General features: G+C 45.0%; 2 protein-coding genes across 8 annotated transcripts in view; one reads left to right on the top strand and one right to left on the bottom strand.

The window, feature by feature from the left end:
• The window catches only part of MOV10 (Mov10 RISC complex RNA helicase), a 28,820-nt gene extending 11,460 nt beyond the window's left edge, over positions 1–17,360 (bottom strand). The window contains exons 1-3 of one of the 6 annotated variants that reach the window (XM_050747256.1): positions 14,350–17,360; positions 14,030–14,231; positions 228–431 (exon numbers count right to left, since the gene is read on the bottom strand). In XM_050747256.1, coding sequence (XP_050603213.1) covers positions 228–431; positions 14,030–14,166 — 341 coding nt within the window. In that variant the 5' untranslated portion in view covers positions 14,167–14,231; positions 14,350–17,360. Of the gene's footprint in view, positions 1–227; positions 1,040–1,135; positions 2,159–2,259; positions 2,401–14,029 lie in introns of those variants that run through there. The other 5 variants (XM_050747293.1, XM_050747273.1, XM_050747264.1 and 2 more) reach the window with 5 other exon arrangements.
• ST7L (suppression of tumorigenicity 7 like) overlaps positions 1–17,403 on the top strand; it is an 843,199-nt gene that overhangs the window by 679,688 nt on the left and 146,108 nt on the right. The window lies entirely within an intron of this gene.

The following is a 17,403-nucleotide window of genomic DNA, read 5'->3' as shown; positions in this document are numbered from 1 at the left end:
TGGGAGTTACCCTGGGGAAAGCTTTAGGCTTGGGAGGCAGGCAAAGTGCCAGCTGTGCTTGGGAAACTCACCCCCTCCCAGCAGACCAGTCCCCTGCCCTTCCCCCATTCTCTAAAGGAGGGGGACTTACTCCCACTTGTGTAACTCACTCTTTCCTCACACAGACAGCCCCCTTCCTTCACACCCTGCGGGCCTCCCTGTACACACAACACACAACATACACACACCTGTCATAAAAGATCTTGGCTAGCAGTGACTTGTGGTGTTTGCTGATATCTGACCCCAGCTTCATTCTCCTCTTTTCTGGGAACCGCACGTCGGCCCAGCGGTCGAGTCTGAAGAACCTGACCCGAGTCTTGGTGACGTAGGCCAGATTTGCAATCTTCATTCCATACAGCATGGAGGAGAAGCCAGGGGCGGGGGTCCCAAAGCTGCCAGAAGCAGAGGAGACTGGGAAATGAGGGAAGGCAGGGCTTGCGGGAGGCAGGGCGGCGGGTGGGGAAGGGCACTGGAGGGTCACTCTGTGCTGGACGCACCAGCCCTGCTGTGGAGCAGGATGGGGCCCAGAGACAGAGAGACTCAGGCTGGGGATCGGAGGAATGTTTAATGTTTTCAGGGAAGGCAAATGGGACTTCCCAAGGCAAAATACAGTTGTTTTAAACAGTGGGTTCTGGATTGTTCGTTTCTGAGGGGAAAAGCCCAATCACAGGCTGCTGACTGGAAGGACTAAGGGAAGACAGAGAAAGGCATAAAGTTCTTTTTGTGGGGGAAACTGTTTGGGACAGAGAAGAAAATACAAACAACCCAGAAGAAAGAGCTGAGGCTAAGGGGAAGCGGAATGATTTGATTCAGAGGGGTGGAAGTGGGGTCCAGCCTGTTGGTGAGGAGAGAAGGGATCAGAGACAGTACAGATGTCCAAGTGTGTGGGCAAGGTGGCTGATCAGACAGCAGTTTCCACCCGAAGTCATAGGGTGCAGGTGGACCCCAAGCAGGAAGGGAAAGGATCCTTCTCCAGAGATCAAATAGCCTGGCTTTGTGCCTAGAGAAGGTGAAGACAGGGAAAACTGGTCAGAAGGACAATAACCTCAAGGCTCAGTGCCTGGAGTTCAGTTCAGTCAATTCAACAAACACTTACAGAGGCCCGTTATGTGCCAGACACTGTGCTGGATGCTGGGGATTCAAAGATGCAAGAAACTCAGTGCCTGCCTCGAGGCGCACACAGACTGAACACATACATTCCAGCGTGGTGCTTGGAGGGCAGCTCATCGGCCACAGAGGGGCTCGGTGCCACAGAGGGACACCGAGCCCAGTCTGGGGGCAGAGGAGGTATCCATGAAGGCTTTCCCAGGAGGCAGCATAAGAACTGAGTCCTGAGGATGAGTGGGCATTACCTGGGCACAAGAGGGAGCGTGAAGTGTGAGCAGATGTGAGGGGTACGCAAGAACATGTGCTGAGAGGGGCGGAGGGGGGCTGCCCACTTGACAACTCTAGCCAGGTCAGCTCAGGTGACCTCACCTCTCAGAGCCTCGCTTTCCTCCTCTATAAAATTGGAGGAAAGCGAGACTTACCTCGTAGGGTTGCTGTGAGGTTTACACGAGATTTTGACACGGCAGAGAACCACTTAGCCCAGTGCTTGGCACATAGGAGACCTCAGTAAGGGTGAGCCATGATTAGTATCACATACAGTTTCATTGTGCTAGAGTGAAATGCATAAGGAAGGGAGTGGCAGGAGGAGCAGAGGTGGGCAGGGACCAGATCATAGACAGTTTTGCACACCAGGCCAAGCCTGGACTTGACCCTGAATGTCTGCAGTCCTTTTTCCCGCTCTACTGATACCCAGGAGCCTGAGGACATTCCCACGTGCCACATACTTCAGGGACATATTCAAGATCTAGATGACTGACACCCTCCCTTAAAAGCAAATCTTGTTTATGAGAACTACGGTAATCCCTATTTAACTCTTAAGGCTAAATCGTCATGGTCACTCACTAGGGTATATGATAAGATCATTTATGGTTATGAATATTTTTCAGGTGCCCCCTGCCTGTAACTCTGCCCCTCTCCTTCACCCCAAGCAAATGAGACCGGTACAATTTGGAAAACATTGAATTGGCTATGATTTGTTTTAAAAAGGTAATAAATCATTCGAAAGCATAATAGAAAATGCTCAGTAAATGTTAGCTACTATTATTAGTATTTATATTAGTAGAAATAGTAGTACTAATAGTAGCAGTAGTAGTAGGAGTAGTAACAACTTACTTTCAGCCCACGTCAGAGGCTACACTGTGGTTACAGAACCACTGCGGTTGGTGGGTTTTAAGCAGGGGAGTGGCAAGATCATATTTGCATTTCAGATCACTCTGGCATCAGGATTGGAGGATGGATTTGCTGGAGGCAAGACTGTAGGCAGGGAGACCAGTTAGAAGAAGGCCCTTGCAACTGTCCAGTTAAAAGATAACAAAGGCCTGAGCAAGGCAGTGGGTAGAGATAGAAGGAGAGCGGCAAGATTTGCTAATACTTAGAATGTAAAATTAGCAGAATTTGGTGACTGACAGAAGGGGGAATGAAGGCTGGGAAGAGGGGGGAGTCTAGGATCCCCAAATCAATGGCCTGGCTTCTAGGACTATCTCTGAGATAGGATGTAAGACAAGAGGAGGAGGGATTGGAGGGACTGACCATGACACTTGGATTTGGATATGCTGCTTTTGAGATTCCTGTGGTCCAGAGGCAACCAGCTCCACGAGTCAGAAGCTGAGAACTCAGGCCAAAGTCAGCCTAGTATTAGGGAGTCCTCAGGTAGTGGTTATAATCAAGGAAGCGTAGGAATCTCCCCAGGGAGTGTGAGTAGTCGAGAGCAGCTACTAGGACAACCCGGGGAAGAAGGAAAAACAAGAAACCCTCAAGGGAGAAAGGAGAATCAGCAAAGTCTCAAAATCAGGTATCAGGATCAAAAGCTGCTGAAGGGTCCAGTAATACAGGGACTGAAATCAGGAGATCATCAGTAACTTTCACAAGGGCCTCTTAGAGTCCATCAAAGTCCCACGGAGTGAGGCACAAACTAATGCCTACAGCAGCTACCCTCCACAGGTATCAATCCTTGCAGCCCTCTCGGACACCTGTTCAGTCCCATTTTTGAGTCACTAGTGTAAGAATACTGCATGCATATCCCTCACAACGCTAAGAAAACAACAGTGCAGCCTCCAAGAAAAGTGGCTCCAGGCTCCCAGATCAATGCTGGGCAGAAAGAGGGCTTTGTGGGGACTGAACAAACTAGGAAGTGCATGCCCTGTCTGAAGGGGGTAACTGCTCATCTCCGAACCGGGCCAGTAGGGAATGCAGGCCCCAGATGGCCAGATCTGACTTTCAAGAAAAGACAAAATCAAAATTTTAACCTGAAACCTTCTATTTTTGGAAACCTGCATGGCACAAGGGCAGACAGAACTCATCTCTGCAAATTTTTCAAATTCTACTGCGGAAGCTGTCCCTAAATATTTCTCAAATTATTCTCTATGTCTCTTACTACTACCCAAATTCACATAACATTGGTCTAGGTGACAGTCATTCAAAAATTATTTTTTAAAAATCACAAACTTATTATATTTTTGTCAAAAAAAAGCCCCAATCCTTGTATTATACATGTAATCCCCTATATTTATTTATTTATTTTTTTTGAGATGGAGTCTCGCTCTGTTGCCTGGCTGGAGCGCAGCGGTGCGATCTCGGCTCACTGCAACCTCCACCTCCCAGGTTCAAGCAAGTCTCCTGCCTCAGCCTCCCGAGTAGCTGGGACTACAGGTGCATGCCACCACTCCCAGGTAATTTTTGTATTTTTAGTAGAGACGGGGTTTCACCACATTAGCCAGGATGTTCTCAATCTCTTGACCTCATGATCTGCCTGCCTCGGCCTCCCAAAGTGCTGGGATTACAGGTGTGAACTACTGTGCCCGGCTGTAATCCCCTATATTTCTGAGAAAAACTTTCTAACCAAGACTGGAAACCTGCAGCTATAAAATAAAACAAAGTCAAGTGTGGTGGCTCATGCTTGTAATCCCAACACTTTGGGAAGCTGAGGTGGGAGGACCATTTGAACCCAGTAGTTTGAGACCAGCCTGGGCAATACAGTGAAAAAAAAAAAAGCAAACCCAGGCATGGTGGTGCTCGCCTGTAGTCCCAGCTACTCGGAAGGCTGAGGCAGAAGGATCACTTGAGCCCAGGAGATCAAGGCTGCAGTGAGCTGTGATCACGCCACTGCACTACAGCTTGGTTAACAGAGCTTGGGTAACCCTGTCTCTAAAAAAGAAAACAAACATTTTTGACTACTAAAAAATATTTTGTCTGGCAAAAGGTAATATAAACAAATTTAACAGATAAATACTTATGCAGATGACAGGCAAAGGGCTAATTTTTATAATACATAAATTTTCTTACAAATTGACAAGATGAACAATTCAACAGAAAAATTGAATATTCAATTAAAAGAACTGATACAGATGGCCAAAAGAGTATGAAAGACTGCTCCAAATGTAGAGAAATGCAAATTAAAGTATAAATGAGATATCATTTTATTCCCATTAGACTGACAAAAATGATGGGTATGTGGAAATATGACAAAAATGATGGCTACAATGGGTATGTGGAAAAGTGAACTCATAAATTACTAGCAGAAGAGTCAAGTATTGCCATCTTTTGGGAAAACAATCTGGCAACATCTACAAATATTTAAAATACAGGTGTACTTTAAAACCCAGAGACTGTCCGGGCGCGGTGGTTCACGCCTATAATCCCAGCACTTTGGGAGGCTGAGGCAGGTGGATCACCTGAGGTCAGGAGTTTGAGACCAGCCTGACCAACATGGAGAAACCCCATGTCTACTAAAAATAGAAAAAATTAGCTGGGCGTGGTGGCGGGTGCCTGTAATCCCAGCTACTCGGGAGGCTGAGGCAGGAGAATTGCTTGAATTCAGGAGGCGGAGGTTGCAGTGAGCCAAGATCGCGCCATTGCACTCCAGCCTGGGCAACAAGAATGAAACTCTATCTTAAAAAAAAAAAAAGAAAAAAAATCCCAGGGACTGGGCATGGTGGCTCATGCCTCTAATCCTAGCACTTTAGGAGGCTGAGGTGGGAGGGTCACTTGAGCCCAGGAGTTTAAGATCAGCCTGAGAAACATAGCAGGTCCCTGTCTCTAGAAAAAATTTTTAAAAAAATTAGCCAGGTGTGGTGGCACGCCCCTGTAGCCCCAGCTACTCAGGAGGCTGAGGTGGGAGGACTGCTTGAGCCCAGGCCTTTGAGGTTATGCAGAGTTATTTTTGCAGAACTCCACTCCAGCCTGGGCAACAGAGCAAGACCCTGACTCAAAAAATAAAATAAAAAAAATTTAAATTTAAAAGATAAAACCCCACAAAACCCAGTAACCCTGTTCCTGAAATGTGTCCCATGGGAAGAAAGTACCAATGTATAAAGACATATGTGCAAGGATACTTACTGCAGAATCACTCACAGTGGTCAAGAATTGAAAATTAAACAAATGCCCATCAACAGAGTGATAGGTGAACAAATCGTAAGCACTCATACCATGGGATATTATGCAGTCATTGAAAAGATGTATCACACCCACTCAAATGGCTAACATTTAAAAGGCTGACAATACCAAATACTGGTAAGGATACCAAACAACCAGGCCAGGCACATGGGGTCATTGCCTGTAATCCTAGCACTTTGGGAGGCTGAGGTAGGAGGATCACTTAAACTGAGAAGTTCAAGACCACCCTGGGCAACATAGCAAGACCCTGTTTCTACAAAAAAATTTAAGAAATTAGCTGGGCATGAGGCTGCAGTCTGCCACGATTGTGCCACTGCACTCCATCCTGGGTGACAAAATTAGATTCTGTCTCAAAAAAACAAAAAATAGAACAACCAAAACTCTCATGCATTCGTTTGCTGGTCTGTAAAATGGTTTAAGCACTTTAAGAAAAGGTCTAATAGTTCTTTGTGAAACTAAACATATGCCTATCCTATGACCCAAAAATTCCACTCCTAGATACATTCCCCAAGAGAAATTAAAATGTAAGTCCACAAAATGACTTGTATAAGATGTTCCTGGCTGGGCACGGAGGCTCACACCTGTAATCCCAGCACTTTGGGAAGCCAAGGTAGGCAGATCACTTGAGGTCAGGAGTTCGAGACCAGCCTGGCAAACACAGTGAAACCCCGTCTCTATTAAAAATACAAAAAAATTAGCCAAGTGTTGTGGCAGGCACCTGTAATCCCAGCTACTCAGGAGGCTGAGGCAGGAGAATCACTTGAACCTGGGAGGCGCAGGTTGCAGTAAGCCAAGATTGTGCCATTGCACTCTAGCCTGGGCAACAGAGCAAGACTCTGTCTCAAAAAAAAAAAAAAAAAAAAAAAAAGTTGTTCCTAGCAGCTTCATTCAGAAGATCCCGAAACTAAAAACACTGTCCATAAACAGGGGAATAAATATACAAACTGCGATTTGGATTCATACAATGGAATACCACTAAGTGCTAAAAAAGAAACTACTGATACATTGTGGATGAATCTCAAAAACATTAAGCTAAGTGAAAGCTGCCTTATACAACAGTACATACTATATGATTCCATTAAATGAAGTTCTAGAACAGGTACTACCACGAAAAAAATCAGAGCAGTGGTTGCTTCTGGGTGAGTAAGAGTGAGGACTGACTAGGAAAGGGCAGGAGGGACCTTTCTGGAGTAATGTGATGTTCTGTACCTCAACAGGGGCTTGCACACAGATATATGCATTTGTTAAACCTCACAGAACAGTACACTTACAATTTGAACATTTTGCTATTTGCAAATTTTGCTTAAAGGCCGGGCACAGTGGCTCATACCTGTAATCCCAAAAGTTTGAGACCACCCTGCACAATATAGAGAGACCCCATCTCCACAAAAAATGAAAAATTAGCTGGGCATAGTGGCACACGCCTATGGTCCCAGCTACTCAGGAGGCTGAGGTGGGAGGATAGCCTGAGTCTGGGAGGTTGAGGCTGCAGTGAGCTGTGATCATGCCACTGTATTCCAGTCTTGACAACAGAACAAGACCCTGACTTAAAAAAACAAAAAACCAAAACCCAAACAACAACAACAACAGCAGCAACAACAACAAAAAAAACCCATAGCCGGGCGCGGTGGCTCACGCCTGTAATCCCAGCACTTTGGGAGGCCAAGGCAGGTAGATCACCCGAGGTCAGCAGTTCGAGACAAGCCTGACCAACATGGTGAAACCCCGTCTCTACTAAATACAAAAAAAATTAGCTGGGCATGGTGGTGCATGCCTGTAGTCCCAGCTACTTGGGAGGCTGAGGCAGGAGAACTGCTTGAACCTGGGAGGCAGAGGTTGCAGTGAGCCAAGATTGCGCCATTGTGCTCCAGCCTGGGCAATAAGAGCAAAACTCTGTCTAAAAAAACAAACAAACAAACAAACAAACCCATAAACAATTTTTTTTTTCATTTCTAGGTAAACATAACATAAATTTTGAACTCTAGCTGATAATAATCACGCTGAATAATTAATAATAGTAATTTGTTGGAGCAAAGTACACTGATGTCTGTAACATTCTGAAATGCATCAGGAAAATTAAGATGACTTGCTAAATAAACAGAGGGATGGATCTATGGGCAGATACGTGCAAAATGTTAAAAGAATTCTAGGTAAGGGTATGTGGATGTTCACTGTACAATCATTTCAACTTTTCTTTATGTTTAAAATTTATTACAGCAAAATATTGGGGGAAAAGTCCCAACAATGCATTAGAGGTCCATGCCAGATGCCTAGGAGTGATTCCCATCATGTAGTTGAGAGAGTAGGACATGGATGATGTGAATAACATGATTCTTTTGAAAGAATCTTGGTCTGTCACCCAGGCTAGAGTGCAATGGCGCCATCTTGGCTCACTGCAACCTCTGCCTCCGGGGTTCAAGCAATTCTCCTGCCTCAGCCTTCCGAGTAGCTGGGATTACAGGCGCCTGCAACCATGCCCAGCTAATTTTTTGTATTTTTAGTAGAGACGGGGTTTCTCCATGTTGGCCAGGCTGGTTTCAAACTCCTGACCTCTGGTGATCCACCCGCCTTGGCCTCCCAAAGTGCTGGGATTACAGGTTTGACCCACTGAGCCCGGCCAAACATGATTCTTTTTAAATAAAACAATGACTAAAAAAATACCCTGATTGATATCAAGAGTTACCTGAGTATAGGGCAGAATGTGGAAACAGAGGTGGGATGCCCATAAGGGGAGGGGTCCACAATAAAAATGATATGTGATAATGATCCCACGTGTGTAAACTTATGTAGGTGTGATATAAGCATGCCCGCATAAAGTGATAAATGAGCCACGTGCAGTAGCTCACGCCTGTAATCCCAGCACTTTGGGAGGCCAAGGTAGATGGATCACCTGAGGTTAGGAATTTAAGACAAGCCTGACCAATATGGTGAAACCCCATCTCTACCAAAAATACAAAAATTAGCCAGACATGGTGGTTCATGCCTGCAATCCCAGCTACTTGGGAGGCTGAGGCAGGAGAATTGCTTGAACCCAGGAGGCGGAGGTTGCAGTGAGCTGAGATCATTACACTGCACTCCAGCCTAAGGGACAGAGAGAGATTTAAAAAAAAAAAAAAAAAAAAAGATAAATGAAAAGGTGGTCACCAAAAGTATTTTTAAAACATTTAAACAAGTATCTAACATAAAACATTAAAGCCCTTAATTCCCTTGCTCCCAACTACTTGCTTAATTAGGAACAATTAATTAAACCTGCTATTTGATGTATGTTTTTCCTGACTTTTTTCTATGCATATAAAACACAATAATGAGATCATATATGCTACATATACTATTCTGCAGCAGGCGTTTTCATCACCATGGATGTTCTCCCGTAACAATGCTTTACAGAGCCACCATGCCCTTTGGAATGGCTACAAAAGATAGCACGTATGAATGCATCATGGTGTGTTTTTTTCTCTAGTGATAGACAAGCTCCCTGAAATTTCTGGCTACTCCAAATGTTACAATAATTATCCTTGCACACAAACCCTTGTACTTGTAGGCAAGTCTAATGGGATAAATTCCTTAAAGTAGAACTCCTGGGTCAAAGAGAATGAACCTTTACAACTTTGATAAGTTCTGCCAAATTGTCCTTTAAACAGGTTGTATAAATTTATGTTTTCACTAACAAGAGTTTGAAAATGCCCCTTTCCCAAGGCTCTAACATCAGAAACGTTCAATGTTTTAAATTTTTGACAATTTGATTACGAAAAATATTATCTTTTTTACCTGTGCATTTCTCTGATCACCAATATAGTCAAGGATCTGTCCTTCTTCTATTAGTCATTTGTATTTCTTTTGTGAGCTGCCTGATTATATACCCTTTGCTCAATTTCCTAGGACCCAATTAACCGTTCTCCCTACCTTTGGCTTCATACCGCTACCCTAGGCCACCGCCTATATCTGCAGAATTGTCATCAAACACAAATCTGATCTTGTTCCCCCAATTTACAACTCCATAGTCCACAAAATTAAGTCTTTTACATGGCACCTTCAAGATCCTCCACAGTAACAACGATAATGCAAATACAGTAACATCAACAGAAAACATTTCCTGAATGCATTATCTCATTCAATCCTCAAAACAACCCTTTAAGGTAGTAATTATTATCATCCCATTTTAGAGAAAAAGAAATTGAGGTACACATCATCACCCACACTTGCTGTCTTGTCAATCCATCCTTATTTCAGCCATTCCCAACTGCTTGTATCACTGTGCCCCTCTGCAGACTTCTGCGCTGTGGACATCCTTAGCCTGCACTGCCCTGCCTTAGGCCGTCCCTTCTGTTTGTTAGGTGAACAATGGCTAATCTTTTTAGACCCAGTTCAGGAAAGGCCAAAAGCTAGAGGAACTGTATTTCAAAACATATGATCAGATTTGGAAGTGATCTTAAAGAGACATCTAGTTTCATAATCTACAGACTGTGGATTCCAATTCTCATGAGCGGTTCAAAGCCAGGATTTTTATAAAACTGAAATAAAATAGAACAAAAAATATCAGAGAGCAGGGAGTGAAACTATGTATTGTTTCAAGGGCAGGCATTGTTTTGTGAAGGTTGTGTATACCAGGTCCCAAAGTAAAATGTGTTTTTTACGGTGGGTAGAGGTCCAACCACCAAGCCACACTCCATGCCAGAAGCCACAATGATCTTTCTAAATCTGATTATGTCAGCCTCTTACTTTGAAATTTTCTGTGTTTTCCTATTTCCGTTAAGATTAAAGACAAAACAAAACACCTCACAATGCCTACCCAGGGCCCTGCTGGCCTCTCGTTCTTCTGAGGTCATCCCAAGCCTTTGAAGGTGCTGTTCCTTCTGTCTGTACACTCTCCCCTTGTCCTTTACATCTTCTAAGTCTCATTAATCCTTCAAGATTCTGCTCAAATATCACTTTCCCCAAGAAACCTCTGCCTAGGTTTCTTGATCTAGTCTAGGTTGCTAGACTAGGTCAGATCTCCAAATTATATACTCTCAATGCATCCTGGACTTTTCCGTACGAGCACTCATCACAACCACAATTAAATAATTATCTAACTGCTGCCTCCTTCCTTAGTCAGTTGGATTCCTTTTGTGTTTTTCTAGCAACTCACTTTTGCTTTGCCATTCATAGGAAGCACTCAGCCAGTACACTCAGCTTCATAGGAAGCACTCAGCCAGTAGAAGAATGAGTCTCCTGTCCAAAGCAAGAATCATCTTCTCTCAGAAACCTTTCGTGACATCAGTCCTTACCCCATACAATGGACTCCTAATCATCATTGCACTAATGAGGGGTACCATGTACAAAGCCAGTGTAATATGGTAGCCATGCAAATGCTTTGCCTAGGACAGCTCATTTTGGTCTCTCACAACCCCGAGAAAAATGTATTATTTTCCATACTCTTACAGTTGGCGAAATGGAAGATTTAGAGAGTTGTTCGAAGTTAAATGCAACCACTAAATGGCAGGGCTATCTGAACACCATTACTAGCACCTATACTACTGTATTGCATTTGTTTGTCTACACATATCTGCTGCTCTCTACTAGATTATGTTCTTTGGAGGTAAGGACCAAGGCACAGGCACATAGTAGAGCCTCATTAAATATACTTGCTAAATGAATAAAGGTAGGTGGGAAAAGGCAAGAGTTCAGAGCAGAGCACTTTATAACATCATAAAATAACCTAGCTGGAGAGACCTATCCCCTTCCAGTATAGGAATCTCCTAGAATTCCTAAAGAGTGTGATTTGCTATACCCCCTGCTATATGGCCCATTCTCTTGTTAGTTAACTCTAGTTGCTAGTTCAATTAGATTCTGCAAGCATTTATTAAGCATCTACTACATGCAAAGCTCTATGCTGGGGACTGAAGATATATGTAAACCTAACTAGAGGTAGAGGAGCTAGCATTTGCGTGGCTAGCATATTACACTGGCTTTAGTATATTACACTGAATTGGTACCAGGAGGAGATGGCCACGTGCCATAAAGCAGAGTGTAACGTGGCCATAATACGAGGCTATACCCAAGGTGTAAAGAATGAGCCATGAGAGCCCAGAGAAAAAGCAAGTAATTCCTACTAGGAAATGAAGGTTGACTTCACAGCATTCCAGCCTGGCTTTTTAAAGGATGTGTAGGCAAGTTATTTAATCTGAACATATATTTCCCCAACATGGTGAGGGCACAGAGTGGGGACAGTTGATGAAACCCACTTCTGCCTTCTGGAGGGACACAGCAGTGCAATCCTCTCCATCTTAACAGTCCAAAATAGTCAAGGATAGTTACCTTGTTCTGTCTGATTTTTCTATTTTTGAGGCAAATATTTCTGTTTCTTTCACTGGGTCTCAGGATAGAATATGAACCCACATAGAAGGCCTTTCCTCCTCCCTCCATGTACTAAAATTTTATCTCTTTCAAGGCCAAGGTCAATGCCACCTTCTCCATCACATCCCCTAATGATTACAGAGGAGTGGTATCTTATCTGCATAAACACAAGTGCATACAGTAAAAATTACTTTTGAAAACGCCTACGTTCACCCATAATATACAATATATCTGGCTTTCTGTATGTAATCCAACACAACTAGTTTTTCCCCGGTACTAAAACAAACTATGTACCTTTGGTTTGGAGCTGACAAAGACTCTCCTTGATCCAACTTTTGTTAGGCTCCCTTGAGCCCTCTTTTTGACTAGCCCTTGACCTTGCCTCCCCAAACCCTTCAGTCTTAGGCCCATCTAGTTCAGTTTTAGCAAGAATCTGAAGTCATTTTAGTGAGACTCCTCATCCTTGATGCATGACCATGCTTGATATCTGATAAAGTTCCTCATTCCCGCCTTGGATGTACAAGTCCTTGGTCTGCCTTTCACAAGAGTCTTGTTAGGTCAGGTGAGCAAAAATCCTCCCAGTCTTTATGGCTCCTCTTAGTAATTTTCTATATATTGATCCCCTTACTCTGTTCACTGGTCATAAATCCCCAGCTGTCTTTGCTGTATTCGGAATTGAGCTCCAACTCTCTTCCCTATTGCAATAGCCCTATTACCATAGCCTTGAGTCAAGTCTTCCTTACTGCTTTAACCAATTACTTTTTCCTTAACAGAGCCAAAAGAAGTAGGTGACTTGTTTCACAGCCATGTTGTACTCTGCGGAGTAGGTGAATTCACATACCTGAAGGGCTGATACCATGTGACGCAAATGCTCGCTCTTTCCTCCAGCATTTTTCTTATCATCCCTAGTATAATCCTCCATTTACCATGTACTATCGTATATTGTGTACATGTATATTGCATGCACATCATAGCTTCTGATGCTCCTCGGGGACTGTGTTTTTCATCTTAAGAGTCCCCATAGTGTCCAGCATGGTGACATAAAATAGGGCCTCATCATCTTTGCCCCTTCTCAGATGTTGTTCAAGCCTGTTAATATCCCTCTCAAAATGTGATATCCATTAATGAAAACGATATTCCAGACACGATTTGACCAATATAGAGAGTCTCTACCCTCTCCCCCCGACCCCAAATCACACTTTTATTAGCTCAATCTTAGACTTCAGCTGTTTTAGCAGAAATATCTCACCCATACTGGCCCACTGGTCTGTTAAAACCCAAGGTCTTTTTCGGGAGGTCTGTTATTAAGCCCAGATTCCCACTACCTTATGTTTATTTGTACAAGCCTTTACGTTTACCCTTGTTAAACTGTTTCTTGGTTTTCCATGCAAGGCAGCAGCCTGTTGATAAACGTGTTTTTGAAGCACAATTCTGTGGTCTGACAGAAGACTCTTTGATTTTCACTTGGGTGGTAACAGGAAAAGGAGACCAAACAGCCTTCAGCCACAGGGTGAAAGGGAGCCTCCAGAAGGCTGGCCCTGCCCCTGAGTCTCCATGGAGAAGCCACAGGTGCTAATGGAGGTTTGGTACCTACGTAGTTTGTGCCCTTTTCTTCTTTCCAGAGCTTCCTGAGCTTCTCCCTTCTACCCTGGGCCTCTTCAGGTCTCCCAGATAGCGGACCCCCGAGGCAGCAGCGCCTCAACAAGGTGGTAGAGGTCCCCGTAAAGCCCGCGCCCGGGCTCGCAGCCCCCAACAGGCAGCCTCTTCCCCGCGCTCCCGCGATGCCTGGGACCCCTCTGGAGGCTCCCCTCCCCCACCGCGAGCGCTGTCCCTCAGACCCCGCGAGCGGCGCGTGGACGCGGGACCCAGCTCCCAGCCCCGGGTTCCGGCCGCCTGGGGCGCGGGCAGCGCGGGAGGCTCTGCGCGGGGACTTGGCGCAGGGGCCCAGCTCGGGCAGAACGGGCGGGCTCCGGGCGGCGCTGGTGGGGCGTGGGCGAGGCGCGGGAGGGGAGGTCTGCGCCGCCCCAGGACTGGCCTGAGCCGCTGGGGGAGCTGAGTCCCTCTGCGCCCCGGGGCGGGAAATGTGGCCCCCGCGCAGGGGTCGTGGCAGCAAGCTGGGCCTGCGATTCGGGGCCGGGAGTGGGCCGGCCCGTACCTGATCTTGAAGTCGCGGTTATAAATGGTCCGCAGCCGCTCGCGATCTGTCTCCATGTCCAGTCCCCGAACGACCAGGAAACTCTCGAAACACTGGCCCGCCTCCCGGAGCTGCCGGCAGCTGAACTTACTGGGCATCGCGGCGGCGGCTGCGGCCCAGGCAGGAGGGTCCGTGGAAATGAAACTGAAAGTCGCCGCTGCAGCTGGAAGTTGGCGGCCCTGAGATGAGGGTGCAGCAGGGGGGAAGCCCCCTAACTCTGACCCCTGATCCTGCGGGTTCCCTTCTCCCCGCAAGGCTTCTCTCCTCCGTTCTTTTCTTACCTGAGCTTTCCCTTCGGTTTCTTCGTCCTATCCCCTCCCCCTCTTCGCATTAACTCTTTCCTAAAGCGTCTGACCCCTCCCTCAGGGCCCTCCCCTTACCCCAAGCTCCCTCCCCTGGCTTCTAGCCAGTATCAGAACGTGGCTACCGCTTGGGGCCTTCTGAACAGCCCGGGAGGACCTACGAGCCTCAGCTAGGGCTACCCTCACGCCCACCCTCTAGAGCCTCGGGACTCAGTGAAAAGCAGGAGAGCAAAGGGCAGGACTGGGACCTAGGTCGGCAGCAGCCGGACTGGGAAAGCTCATCCAGCGCCTCCCCCAGCCTTCCAGGGGCATAAACCCGTGGAAGCAGGCGACACGCCCCCTCCCCCATTTTCCCTTCTTGGGCTTTCAGACGCACGTAGTTGGCATAAGGGTCAAAGAAGTTTGGGGAAAAGAACCCAGAGTCTCTGAGATAAAGGTGTGTACGTGTGTGGGAGGGAGGGACAAGGGGCTCTGCTAGGATAAACAGTCATTGCTTTTCTCTGCCACACCGGCTTCATTACGTGGAAAGGCTGGTGACCCTTAGCCCTGAGCCACATAAATTTGGGCGCTTCATTGCATTCCAGTCTGTATTGTTCTTCAATTTTTACTAGTATATAAGGTGGCCTCTTATATTTATCAAAATACTAGCATCTTGGGCATAAGGGACTGTTAGGCAATAATAAGTGGTTAATAGTGACAGCATCAGTACCAAGAAGAGAACTTGGTGTGCTTCAGAAGACTGTATAAACAAATTTAAGGAGGTGGGGCTACAATAACAAACCTTTGCATCTATTTTTTCCTGCAGAATGAAATAACACACACACTAGAATGGGACAAGCTTAAGTTATACGACAAAGTTTTAAATCAAATACATCACTTTCAAATAAATCAAAGCTAGCGTTGTTCTCCATAGTAGTTACCAGCAGGAAGCCACACACTCAATCTAAGGAATTGAAGAAAAGTCCAGAACCCAGGTCATACTCCAGCTGGGCTACCCTTGTACCTTCTCTCAGGCCAACAACCAAATGAAGCCAGGAATAACAGGCTTTAGCAACAGGAAATGCAATGTCAGTGGGAACCAAAGCTACAGGGATAGGGAAAATAGAGCAGAGGAAAACATCTTAGAAACTTATCATTGCAAAGTAGAGGAAGAAACTAGAAAAACAGCCAAAGATTTTACCTTTGTTTCTCCCTCAATGTCCTGATGAGGTTCCAGAAGAGTAGAGAGGGTGAACTCCTCAAAACTGCCTTGTTACTTACCATCTCAAAAACCTACCATCAACCATACTCAAACTGAATGCCTGGGCTCCATTCTGACCAGCAAATCTAAATCCATATTATTCTTGGATACAATCTCCCCTCTTCTGTGGTCAGGTTTATCTCTTGGATGTTCTTAAAACGTACACAAAAGGCTACAGTATAGTAAAAACTTGGGTAAAAGTGTGATGCTATGTGGCTTTGTTTACAATGGAACTTCTCTAAACAAGTTTCATCAGGAAAAATCTACTTCACATAGGGTTCTAATTGTTATTGTCAGAGCTGTTTGAACCAGAGCAACTTCATCTTGAACAGGGGCTGGGTAAAATGAGACTGAGACCTACTGGACTGCATTCCCAGGAGGTTAGGCATTCTAAGTCACAGGATAGGACAGGAGGTCAGTACAAGATACATGCCATAAAGACTTTGCTGATAAAACAGGTTGCAGTAAAGCAACTAAAACCCACCAAAACCAAGATGGTGAGGAGACTGACCTCTGGTCGTCAGATGTGAGATTTGTTTCTGTGCTCAGAGCCTGTATATACTCCGTGCATTTATACATACCCTATCTGTTCAAAGCAGAAATTTAAGTTAGCTCAACTTAACCTATAGGACAATCCAGCTTTGTTCTGTATTTACCAATCTTCCTTTGATTTTTCACATAGTAGGTAGCTGAAAAACGAGACAATGGTCACAAGCATTTGGTTTACTTGGTAGTTTTATAGAAACTTGTAAATTCATAAGTTGGCATTCAAATATTAATCATTCTTTGAGTTTGAAGAGAATATGCCAAGTTTGCCAAGTATCCTATGAACCTAGATGGGTCCAGCACCAAAGTCTTAGATTATAAAAGACAACAGGCATTGGAACTAGGCAAGCAATAGAGGAATAACCACTGAGGCTCAGATGAAACAGTCTTCAGCAGTGTCATTTCAAACCCAAATATAGGAGGGAGGCCTCACAAAAAACTCTTTTCCAGATGGCTGGGAAATCTTTGCCCTGGGGTACAACAGGCTGATTTCAGCAGCTTGTGGTGATAAAATAGATACAATTCAAGCAAATATTCTACTAAGGGAGGTTGAGAAGGGGGCAGGAGGAGGAGAGGGAGTGTCTGCCAGACTTGGTAAGGAGGGTTGACTTCCTCCCAACCAAGGTCTTTAGATAGTTAAGGGGTTAAGAATTTTTTAAAAAAAGTCTAAGCTAAAGAATCAATGGGATAGCAGGGGCAGGATGAGAGAGTTAATAAATTAAAAGCAAGAATGTTTCAATCTATTTGCATTACAAATAGAACGGAATGCAGCTAAATATTCCTCAAAAAGGTGGGAATTTGACCTGGCCTTGGATGGAGTACTTGAAGCACAAAAACTCCCTCTGGTTCTCTTTTGGGAACCAGGATAAAAGCCTCTCCCACAAGTCTGTAGCTAGGCCAACTAAGGAGAGGAAAGCAGCATTTCAAGATAACGCAACGTGAAATATTACCAAGTTTATGGCAGGGATTCTTTCATTTCTCCTTCGGCCTAGTGACTACAACCATACTTGGGGCCTTGCTTTCTGAATGACAGGTACAGAAGACAACTACATTTTTCCCTTTGAAACATGGGTAGTCTTTGAGTGAAGAGCAGTATGATCCATAGACATTGCTTATGCTTTAAAAACCTGTTCTTTGCAAATCTGTGGATATTCACTAAGTCTATAATAGTTGAAAGTAGAAACCAATTTCAGAAACCCTAAACATTCTCAACATAAGCTCAAATACAGCTGAATATCTTACCTTGA

The sequence above is a fragment of the Macaca thibetana genome, chromosome 1 (assembly GCF_024542745.1).
Source record: "Macaca thibetana thibetana isolate TM-01 chromosome 1, ASM2454274v1, whole genome shotgun sequence".
NCBI lineage: Eukaryota > Metazoa > Chordata > Mammalia > Primates > Cercopithecidae > Macaca > Macaca thibetana.
The sequence above is the reverse complement of the archived record's forward strand: the minus strand, read 5'-3'. Positions and strand labels throughout refer to the sequence as shown.